General features: G+C 48.0%; 1 protein-coding gene across 2 annotated transcripts in view; it reads right to left on the bottom strand.

The window, feature by feature from the left end:
• The window catches only part of TBC1D8 (TBC1 domain family member 8), a 52168-nt gene extending 40224 nt beyond the window's left edge, over window positions 1-11944 (bottom strand). For both annotated transcript variants that reach the window (XM_075426601.1, XM_075426608.1), the window contains exon 1: window positions 11769-11944. In XM_075426601.1, the coding sequence (XP_075282716.1) occupies window positions 11769-11895 (127 nt within the window). In that variant the 5' untranslated portion in view covers window positions 11896-11944. The remainder of the gene's footprint in view (window positions 1-11768) is intronic.
• Window positions 11945-12190: the final 246 nt, after the last annotated feature.

Genomic DNA, 12190 nt, shown 5'->3' with positions numbered 1-12190 from the left:
GTTTCCAGGGATGAAGCATCTACCACCTCTCTGGGCAACCTGTGCCAGAGCTTCACCACCCTCACTGTAAACAATTTCTTCCTTGTATCTAATCTAAGTCCACCCTCTTTTAGTTTAAAACCATTACTTCTTGTCCTATCGCAACAGGCCTTACTAAAAACTTTGTCCCCATCTTTCTTATAAGCCCCCTTTAAGTACTGGAAGGCCACAAGAAGGTCTCCCCAGAGCCTTCTTTCATACTCATTTGGGGCACCTTCTGAATCATAACACTTGTGTTATCCTTCTCACTGAAGTGTCAAAAAATAAACAACCTAAAAATCTCCGAACAAAAAAAACAACCAAACAAGAAATGTTACACAGTACACCGATTTTGAAACATGCTTTGAAAAATACCTAGTTTGTGAGCAAGCACCTTTCTAATAAAATGCCCGAAGAGCTTGTTCCATGGAAGGGGCTCTTATAAAATAGGGTCTGTTTCTAAAATAAAAGGGTCTCTGGCTCTCAGGTACATATAAATTATATAAAGGTTCTCTTGCTCACATGTCAATGCACTGGCACGCCTTGGGTTAGGATGCAGGAGACCTCTATCACAGGCAGCAGTGAAACCATTTATACCTACAGGACAGTCAAAAATAAAAAGGAAACAGAAGCAGAGGGGGAAAAGAAAGAAGAACTGCTACACTGGTTTCCTTCCCAAAACTCCTATGGTTTTGATTGTTCATTTTTTTAACTCTATGTGGGAGAAGATTTTTGGGGGGAACTTAAAATTCAGACTACCTCTTTCCCTTCAACAAGCCACTCCAACTTCTCGTCCTCTTTTTGACCTCCCAAGATGCAGAAGTATTGCAGGAAGGCAGATAACTGTACAGTAACTGCACTAAGGAAAGCTGAAGACATAGGTTTGCAAAGCCTTCAGCTAAAGACCACTGACAGAACATCGCAGGTTCCTCAAAAGGTACAAGTTTCTTCATGCAGAAAGAATATTCCCAGGCTACAATTCATATGCAGGTTTCAGCTGTAATATAAACTTCTGACACATACGGAGGACAGGACAGAAGAGGTGGGAAAGGACAAACTTCTACTAAAGTTATGTGCTTCTCCTCAATAAAGCTGATTCCTTCAGCTGTAAGCTGGGTTTCAGGTAGAAGGAACCTCTACCTGTGTTTTTCCAGGAGTAAGTCTGTAAAACAGAACTGGAAAACTTGCTACAAATCCCACACCTTACTTGGTACCTACTTCATCGCTACTTTTGAAACAGCTACTTTTGTGTATATTTTGTTGCTTCAGTACGAGAAATCGGAATACTTCCAAGTAAAGCAAGAGTGTTGTACTTCTAATTGCAAACCCATTCTTATCAAATGTACATGCATACTAGGGACACAATACCACAAATAAACTGCAGTATAAAAATCAGCAAGGAACCATTTCAAATTCTGCAACAGGTGGGGAGTGTCTCCCCTCTACAGAGGTCACCAAATGGGACGCAGACAGGACATCATGCACGATGAACTTGGTGAGCATTTCTGCACAGGGAAAAAAAAAAAAAAGGCAAGGGTATTTTATAACGATAGGTTTCTCAGATGAACTATCACAAGTGCACTGCTCTTCATCTTTAAACACATGGCTCCTTCTATGCCCTCAGAAAGATAAAAGATTCCATTAGAAGTTACCCTGTGCCATGTTTATAACTGATCTAGGAAAAGGAACATGTTTACATTAAGTTAATCTAGCACCGATTTCTACTAAATGTACCATATCTTTCAAACTAAAGAATGCAGGCTCCTTTCCCAGATTGGTGTTAATTATCCACATGGTATTTTAAAAATTCTTTTAAACTTCTGAGACACTGGACAGTAGATGATTAAAGCTGAACTACAACTAAAAACTGTTACTGGAAAACTGTCTTATTATTTCCATCTTTTAGGACAATACTCAAGAGACAGTTCAAGGCACCAATAGTTACGCCTGGCTCAATGGCACATGAATTAAGGCACCCTCTACATAGAGCAAGACGATTTCTGCTTACCTCCATCATATTTTAAAGGCCTTAAAGGGAAATTTTTCAGAACTACTCAAATGCCTTCCCATAAATGGGGTGGTCACTTCAGCAGCTAAGCCGTGCTGCAAGGCAGAGGGACTTGGACTGATCACTTAGGAGTCTGGAACCAATAGATTAATAAAATCCTCAAAAAGTAAAACAAAAAGGCAAAAGGCCAATGCTGCCATTGCTTTTTTTTACGGGGGGGAAGGGGGAAGAAGAGTTAAATCTAGGGCTAAGTGACAAGGAAGCCTGCAGCACCACAATACTGAGCAACATTACCCTTATAGTTTTACTTAAATTTTAAATAAGACATCTGGTCCCCACAGCCAGGATCTGCTGTTCAATGCAAACTCATAAACTCATTACAAAGCGGGGGGTGAAGGTCAACGTAGTGCAAAGAAGCAGTAACATGCGGTATCTGCAATTAGCTGGTAAGAAATTCTGATGGCACTTTTAAAATTTGGGGAGCAGCAGGCCAGATGTGCACACAGAGGCACCTCGTCCCACCCACCTGCCACAGCCCCGAACCTCCCAAACCAAGTGCTTACACCCCCTCTCCCAAAGCCAAAGGGCTCACAGAGAAGACAGAGTCCAGCCTGTGTCTTCAGCATCCTGGGGAAGAGCTTTAGCCACTGTACAAGCAAACCGAGCACAGCATAAGTTGGAAGCGGAAAGAAAACTGCCTTTCTGCTTCTCCTTGGTCTACTCGTGAGGTTTCCATTGCACCTGAGACCAGCACAGCTGGACAACAAGGCATCCTCTAGCAACATCTGCCAAACCGAGCCCTTCCAAGAAAACAGGCAGAGGACCACCACCACCACCACACCAAACCAATTTGCCAAGATGCTCAGCTCCTCCAAAGCCGAGGCTGCTCTCAGCCGCAGGCATCTGGCACTTCCAAAGATCGGGAGAGTGGTGGGACCACAGTCACTGCCTGGTGGCTGGTCTCCAGGGCCGTGCAGAAGGGCAGCTAGTGGCTACGTGCACCTGTATCATGAAAAAGCCCGGTTTTAAATACTCAGACCCTTTTCTTTCAATCAGATCAGGTTATTTTTGCAAGACAAAACCACCAAACTGAGAGATTAATGATTGGAGATACAGCCAAGCACCCTGCCAGGCTCCCGCTCCGGTAAAAAGCCACAAAGCATAAAGCACACCTCTGACTTAGAATCACAGAATGACAGAATGCTTTGGGTTGGAAGGGACCTTTAGAGGTCATCTAGCCCAGCCCCCCTGCAGTGGGCAGGGACATCTTCAACTCGACCAGGTTGCTCAGAGCCCCGTTCAGCCTGGCCTTGAATGTTTCCAGGGATGGGGCCTCCAACACCTCTCTGGGCAACCTGTTCCAGTGCTTCACCACCCTCACTGTAAAAAATTTCTTCCTTACATGTAGTCTAAACCTACCCTCCCTTAGTTTAAAGCCATTACTCCTCATCATGTCACAGCAAGCACTGCTGAAAATATTTTCCCCGTCTTTCCTCTAGGCCCCTTCAGGTACTGGAAGGCTGCTCTAAGGTCTCCCCGCAGCCTTCTCTTCTCCAGGCTGAACAGCTCCAACTCTCTCAGCCTTTCCTCATAGGAGAGGTGCTCCAGCCCTCAGATCATTTTTGTGCCCTCCTCTGGACCCGCTCCAACAGGTTCATGCCTTTCCTGAGCTGAGGACTCCAGATCTGGATGCAGCACTCCAGGGGGGGTCTCACCAGAGCAGAGCAGAGGGGCAGAATCCCCTCCCTCGACCTGCTGGCCACGCTGCTCTTGATGCAGCCCAGGATACGGTTGGCCTTCTAGGCTGCGAGCGCACATTGGTGGCTCATGCTGAGCTTTTGATCCACAAGGACCCCCAAGTCCTTCTCGGCAGGGCTGCTCTCAATCCCTTCATCCCCCAGCCTGTACTGATTCTGGGGGTTACCCTGACTCAGATGCAGGACCTTGCACTTGGCCTTGTTGAACCTCATGAGGTTCACACAGGCCCACTCCTCGAGCTTGTCCAGGTCCCTCTGGATGGCATCCCGTCCTTCCAGAGTGTCATCTGCACCACTCAGCTTGGTGCCATCTGCAAACTTGCTGAGGGTAAATTCTTCCTGGGGAGCTCACTGTTGCTCGTCACTGCTGCCCACTGCTTCTGTCCCTCCATCCGAAAGCCAGGAGATGAAAGAAAAACAAGGCCATGAAGCAAAAGCAGCAGTCTGACAAACCCAATACTCTACCCGAAAGGAGAAAGCTCTTCCCGGGAGCTGAAAGGAGCTGACAGTACAGGCTGCTTCCCAGTGGATGCAGTTTCGCAAGGAGAGTTAATATCTGGAAGAGGCACTCTAAGCTGTTCAGGCATGCAAATTAGGAGAAAAGAACAAATCAAACAATTCAGGTGATCATAAAAATAAAGCTGGGGTTTTTTTAGGACAGTGAAATTGAAAACAGCTTCAATAAAGCAGAATTAATCTCGGCTCTTTGAGGCAGAGAAGCACTTCAAACCCTGAATCCTAATTATGCTTCTTCTCGTAGTTTCCTCCATCTCGAAATGATTTGCAAACAATTAGAGTCTGACAATAGCCATGGCGGTAGCAATTAGCCACGCTAGAGGAGGCGAGCAATCTGGCTGAATGAGCAGCCCACCACCAGGCAGCAGAACACAGGCAGGGACACGTGGACATCCCCGTTCCCTAGCCCCCCACCGCCCCTGTGCTCCAGCTGCAGCAGAAAGGCGTTTTCGTACCAACCTGGACAACCCCAGCCTGCCAGAAGGACACTCCAAATAGCAGGGGTTGCTCGCCTGGCTCTGGGCAGCATCTCCAAAGCTCTCCACAGGAGCAACGTCCCTGCTCAAAGGGGAATGGGGGGGTCACAAAGCTGGCTCCCGCATGGCCTCAACCACCTCACCACCTAGGAGCCCTAACTGGTGACCGCAACGCAAGGCGAGACCCAGAGCTGAGATGCACTGAGGACCACCTCAGTCCTGTCTTCATCCTCACCTCTCAGAGCCCGACCAGACAGCACTGCTCATCCCACAGGCACTGGATGTTATAGGCTAGCGTGGAGGCTTTGGAGCCACACCAAAGGCACCAAAGTAGGATACAGCCCAGGACAGCGAGCATGAAGCTACTGCTGGCCACTGGTGGCCCCCAGCATAAACATTTGTGGAAATCTCTAGGTTTTTCATACCATCTTGGATCTGATTTCTCTAAAAGTTCAAACCTCAGATGTTTAACAGGTTGTTACTTTCACTCAGGCCTCCCTAAAACCCACGTTTTTGCTGGGTAAGAGCAAAGTTACACAAGGCCACTAATGACAGCGGCTCAACGTCTTGGCTTTACACCAGCCACACTGTCTTCGCTGAATTCTGCAAAATTATATAAACAGGTTTTGATACAACACAGCACCCAGGAGAGAGTACTTTTTATTAGGCTTCCCCCACCAAAAAAAACTTGCAGAACTTATTTGGGTAAGTAGGTAAGAAGAATGAAGGAGCACCCTTCCAAGGGCTGTAGGAAGGCTGTTTTTCCTTTGTAACGATAAGGGCTCACCACACTTGAAGATAAGCCCAGACAGCATTAGATTTCAGCATAAAGACCTAATTCACCCAGGGAAATACCAACATTGAAGCCCTTACATTACTTTGTACATGGGCTTTGCCAGATCAAACACTGCCACTAGGTAAATTGGTTTTCGTTGGGTGGTTTGTATTGGTTTTGGTTTGTTTTTTTTTGTTGTTGTTTTTTTTTTCCAATCTGGCATGTAGAAATGAATTGAAACAAATTGTTTAATCATTATTCCTCAGTCCCAGCACTCCAGGGAGGCTGGACATGAGAAACAAGGGAAGTTTGGGCATTTCACTGTGGAGTTTGGTGTCCCATGGTCCCCGTGACTCCCATACCCCTGGGTGTGATGCTGAGATCTTGGTCCGGCATCGGACCACCGCGTGGGGAGGGAAAGACCACACCGGGGAAAGAGAAGCAAGCTGAACCATGCACCCGCTCTCCCGGGACGGTGGAAATGGCACTGGTTATTTCTCCTCACCCCGTATCCCCACGGGCTGTTTCCCCAGACAGGTGTGCTGCCATGGCAGGGCTCTCGCAGCTGCTTATCTCAGCCCTCTGCCACTGGTCCGGGTCAGGCCGAGCCTATTTTTATAGCCCTGAAGGCTGCAGAGCCAAATGCTTCGATTCTCACGTTACAAACGAAAATACCTGAAACTGTTTTCCACCTGAAAATGGACAAGAAGGTGGGACACACAAGCTGCTGCTGCTGCTCCAGCAGTGAATTACCCAGACATGGGACACTACTTGGGGCAATATATTAAAAAAAAAAAAAAAAACAGTCTCTCTCATTTTCAGTTGGTGCTGTAAATAATATTAGAGAGACTGATGTAGCATCACTTAAACGCTGCCATCACAGACATGCGGAATTATTTTATAAGGAAGACATTCTTTAAGATGGGGGTGGTGAGGCACTGGAAAAGGTTGCCCAGAGAAGCTGTGGCTGCCCTCTCCCTGGCAGTGTTCAAGGCCAGGTGGGATAGAGATCTGAGCAAGCTGGTCTAGTGGAAGGTGTCCCTGCCCATGGCAGGCAGGGTGCAACTACATAATCTGTAAGGTCCCTTCCAAACCAACCATTCTGTGATTTTCCTGCCTCTTTCTATGCCACTTGGCCTCCACAACATGAAAACAAAAAGGCACCGTAGCTGCTCACTGGATTAGTGTTGTGCAGGCTGGTGGCCCATCCCTAAGCAGGCACAGCCCAGCCCCCCGTCTCCACGCACAGGTACAACCTCGCCTTCAATATCAGCATTTCACGCAACGTACGCATTTCAACACGAGCCCCTGCGTTCCGCCTTACCCATCCCAGCGCCGCTGCACCTTAGGAGCAGGGGACCTCCCCGAAAGGCGAGTAGAAGGAGGCAGAGTGCCATGCTAAGCTCAGGAGGCTGGAATTGGGGTGCCCGGCTTCCCAGGGCAGGAACCCAGCCCTCCAGCTCCCATCCCTCCTTCCCACTCATGCCTCCCGGCCAACCGCTCCGACGGAGAAGCCACCCTCTTGGGACAGAGCTTAGAAGCATGCCTTCTCCTTTAAAAAAAAAAAAGTTACAGTAAAATAACGAGGAAAAAAAAATAAAAGGTGAAAAAACCCCCTGCCAATCTGAATTCCAGCTGTGGGCAAGGCTAGGTAACATTCTGATGAGAGTCCAAGCTCTCAGTGAACTACCTGGATTTCCCCCTCTCCTTGTGCAAAGCTGCAGACAGAGCTCTTCCTCAAGAAAACAGAACCACGAATGCAGACAGCACTACCAATATCCTTTATTAACATCATTACTGTGGCGTCTTCCTCTCCTCAATCTGCTGCATTTAGAATAAAAGCGCTTTGGCTTGGTGTTATTTCATTAGAGCTCAGATTGAGCCTTTATCTATCAGTAACTTGTTTTGGTATTTTGGACATATTTTAAGACAAAACAGCGAGCTGTTTTGAAGGCTGTAATGGGACAGGTCTTTAAATATGCTACTTATTTTGCTTTTCACCCCTCCAAAAGGTAAAGAAGTTTACGGGGGTACCCATTCACATTCTCTACCAAAAATCCAATTCTTCATCGTATTTTTGACCCTCTCCTGCTACAGTGTAATGAGCGGGGGCAATCTAGATGGATTCCCCATGTGAGACGTGGGAACCCTCAACCTCTGTGGTCCCCTCGCTGCCTTTCTCTGAAATAGACTCTATCATGAAATCAATTACCCAGACCTTGGGAGATGCACAGGGCTCCTAAAAGCTGATGCATTTACCATGATTACAGTACGTATAGTTTATCAATAGCCATTTCTCTGTACGCATTAAAATATTAAAATCCAGGCAAGGGGAAAATAAGGAAGAGAGCTCTTATGTCACCAGTCAGATCTCCATTCACAACCAGGAAGTGCTCTATAGATCAGTTTGAAAGCTATCACCCTGGCAAGACTTTTATTTACAATAAAAAAATAAAATCTTCCAGATGGGAGTTTACTTCAGTTGCTGGCATACAGCTCATTTATTTTTATTAAAGGAATAATAAGGTCCAGATTCATATACAGAAGATGCTTCTTTTTGCCAATGTATTAATTTATATTTAAAGTTGTGAACTGTAAAGGTCATTACCAGCTGAAGGAGAAATTAATTTATTTTTGAAAAGTCCACCGTCTGCGAGTTGCAAACGATGCAAGACCACATCCAGCTTGTAAACTGCTTGTAAATGGAGGCTAGAAGAATAGTAGTGGGAAATACCATAACTAAATTCAAAATATGGGTAAAACAGGAACAAAACAATCTTTTATTGATCTACTTCAAACAAGAAGTTAAAGAATCACTGTATCTCAAAAAGTAAAGATAAAAAGCTGCTTGAAACAGAGCTCATTTTAAAATTTTATTTAACCTTACTTATAAAAGGGAAAATTCACAAGTATTTAAAAGAATCCTAAGTGGGTTTTTATATACTAAGAGTGTGCAACATGAAGTACTGTGTAAACAGCAACTGCAAAGCGAGCTGCTTGGGAAGCATGAAACCTACCCTCAGGTTCAGTGCCCGTGATGAAATCACCCCCAGCACCTCCCAGAACAAGCAGTTTTGCTGTGAAAATGCACAAAACTAATCTAATCGAACAGGAACATGCACAAAGCTTTCAACATTCCCTAATGAAAATGAAAGTGGCGATTCACTTACAGGCTAAGCCATCTCGCACTACTCTACCATAAGGGATTTGACAGTATTTTTGACTACTGATGGTATCTCAAGCTTATCGTTAACACGTAACCTCAGAACCAAAGATGTCAGCAAGTACCAAACCCAGCCAACTTTGACCTGTTAATCACAGAATGGTAGGGGTTGGAAGGGACCTCTGGGGGTCATCTAGTCCAACCTCTCTGCCGAAGCAGGGTCACCTACAGCAGGCTGCACAGGACCTTGTCCAGGCGGGTCTTGAATATCTCCAGAGAACGAGAATCCACAACCTCCCTGGGCAACCTGTTCCAGTTGGCTACATCACAGGACTTTTTGTAGGGATAGCTACAGATGTCTCCAATTAGGAGGGAAAAAAAAAAAACCCTGAACCAACAGAAATTTCTAAGTAATTTTTAAAATCTGTAACTTAAAATTAGTTTAAAAATTAGTTATTGGCTAAAAAAATATAATTTCATTTCTGTAAATTATTTCTAAAACATTACTAACTTCCTTCTTAAGTCTCAGATCCAACTGAGCTCTCAAGTAGAGATCCAGGTAAAGCGGCGAGTTAAACATTTACTTGAAAAGTTATCTTCAGGAAGACAGAATCCAGAATGCCACTGGGCAGGTAATGAAGAGTTAAACACTGCCTGCATCCTTTTTTGCGCCCGCTGCTTGCAAGCCCAGTGCGCATTCGGTAACTGCCCTAGGACGCAAACCAAGTAACAGTAGTAAATATGGTCTCTCTCTGACAAACATCTGCTCAGAGTCTGACTGCAACACAGTGCTCAAGGAAAGGAACAGATACGGAAGAAAAGAGCCTTTGTGTGAGAGATCTTCTCTACTCTGTCCTTCGGGAATTAAATCCACATAAAATACACCCTCCAGCTGTGCTAACTTACTCTTACGCAATGGATAAAATGCCCTGGTAAGGAGAGAGAAGTGTCCTAGAAGAAAAAACCCCATACAAACAGGAGAAATAGGGCCATAAAGCACATGTCCTCACGTAGGTGCTGTGCAAATACCACGTCGCAGTAACACGCACCAGGGCAGCTCGGGCCTCGCAACCCTTCCACCCTGTCTAAAGCAAACCACGTCACGGGTGGCCCGCTGTCCCACCTGCACTCTTTCCTTGTGAAATCCAGTCTCCTGGGGGTTTTGTTCTGCTGATCCCACACGGGTCTAACACAGCCTGAGGATACACAGCTGCCTCCTCCTCCTCCTCACCGGAGCAGCTATGAGATTCTCTTTCACCGTGGCACCTGCTTTCACGTACGGGATCTTCGCACCTTTGAAACTTTTACCTTTCCATCAAACTTCACTGCAACCAGCCAGGGCTCAAACTACTCAAGGGAAAAGAACACAGGTATGGATATCATCCTCACTTAAGCTTTGCTTCACCAGTAAAACAAACAAAATCTTCTAACTTACGGCTCTGAGACCACACTCTGAAGTGCAGTAGTGCTTAATCGCCCTTTGTACCTGCCACTTTGGAAAAGGCAGGTATTAACAAAGTGTCTCTGCACTCATATAAAGCAAGAACCAGGAGGCAAGCTTCGCACCGAATGCAAACGGTTACCAGCAAAGCCCAACTGTTTCTCAGTACAGGTCTCCATCTCGCTCGTCCCAAGTAAAAACTGTGGAAAAAAAAAAATTAAGCTATCCGTCTAACTCCAGCTACACTTCCTGCTCCCCCAGGCTCGCTTTTTGGTTACAGGACTCTAGTTTCTGACCCCTTCTGAAAACAGACATTTCCAAAGGGTTTAAGAGACTGTCAGCATTTACAGTTCCCTTGGAAAACGTTGTCCGAGATGAGAGCGGCTTTCCTTTGCCAGCCAGAAGAGATTTATGCAAGCCCGTGCGCTGTAGATTCAGCACAATGATTCACCTGAAACTTAACCAGAAAGAAAAGCAGTTTGCTTGGTTTAAGCTCGCAAATTTCTGGCGTGGAAAGCTCCGGCGCGAGGAGTTAACATTTGTGGATCTGAACCTCATGATTGTCCTGGACCTAAATCAAGCAGCTGTAAACGGCTATTTTTAACTCTGAAAATTAATCCACATCGTCCTTACAATCATCAAAGAGTGGCCTACGACTTCCACACAGGGAGGGCAAGGGAAAACCTGAGGGTAGACGGCTGTTTAACTCACCGGCAGAACTTCCATTAACCTTCTCACAGCTAGCATTTCATTAGTAACACCTTGATAACGTGGGCTCCACCAAGCCACAATTAAGTTTTGTGCTTCTTTATGGCTCCACAGCTCCGATTAAAAAAAAAAAAAATGATGCAAAAAGTGGTATTATCGACTGGCGAGGCTCAATGGCTCAGGAGCAAAAGGCTTCAATAAAACAAATATCAGATGTAACGTAGCTTCTTAAACTGCCTAGAAAACACCGACTTTGAAAATACCTATTGACTATTCTGTGAAATACACAAACCACCATGAGAAATTCTGATTTTTAAAAGGTACAAGCCAGCCTCACGTGCTTTTAAGTAAGAACTACGCTGCCAAGCTGTCCCATTTCCCCGAAGCGCAGCCTGTCTGAATTCAGCTGCTGACCCCTCCGAGCCGAGAGCCCGGCAAGAGCCGCTCCCGCCGGGCTGCGGTGCCGCAGGGCGCCGGCGGCCGAGCGCGGGGCTCTGCGGGAGCCGCTCCCGGTCCGCACCGCTGCGGGGCCAGGGCGCCATCCTCGCTCCCCTCCGCGGCGCCGAATTAACACCCCCCTCCCCGTGATGCGCGCATCGGCCGAAAGTCAGAACTCCTGGGTGGGTTTATATAACTCCCATTACATAAATTGGGGGGGGGGACGGACGGACGGACGGACACACACACACACGACGACACCTCAGCGCAGGTCCCGGCCGGTGTGGGGGGGCACAGCCATCCTCCCAGCCCCGCCGAGCCGAGCCCAGCCGGCCCGGCGAGGGGCCCCGCCGCGGGCCGAACAAAGAGGCCGCTCCCGCCCCCCAAGTTCCCGCGGGGCAGAGCGGAGGCGGGGGCAGGGGGGCTCCCCCCGCCCGGCCCGGCCCGGCCTCCCGCGCCGCCAGGTACCCGTGAAGCGGCCGCCGCTGTCCCCGTGTCCCCGGCGCCGCTGCAGGACGAAGTAGCCGCTGCTCTTCTGCGTGACCCACAGCTTGAGGGCGTTTTTCAGCAGCACCTCCTCGGGCTTCAGCCACATCTTTCCCCGGCTCGGAGTCAGTCAGTCCGTCCGTCCGTCCGTCCGTCCGTCCGTCCGTCTGTCCCCCTCCCCCCTGCCCGCCTGCCCGCCTGCCTGCCTGCCCACCGCACCGCAGCCCGGCCGCCCGGGTCACATCGCCCCCCGCGGGCTGCGCGGCTCCGGCTCCCTGCGCTCGGGCCCGGCCGCCGGGGAGGAGCCGAAGGCGGAGCTCGGTTGCGGGCCGCCCTTCCCGCCGAGCTGGGGGATTTGTGCGGCGGCGGGGGCCGCCATCCGCGCCGCTCGGGGCCGCCGGGCG

The sequence above is a fragment of the Opisthocomus hoazin genome, chromosome 1 (genome assembly GCF_030867145.1).
Source record: "Opisthocomus hoazin isolate bOpiHoa1 chromosome 1, bOpiHoa1.hap1, whole genome shotgun sequence".
Taxonomy (NCBI): Eukaryota; Metazoa; Chordata; class Aves; order Opisthocomiformes; family Opisthocomidae; genus Opisthocomus; species Opisthocomus hoazin.
The sequence above is the reverse complement of the archived record's forward strand: the minus strand, read 5'-3'. Positions and strand labels throughout refer to the sequence as shown.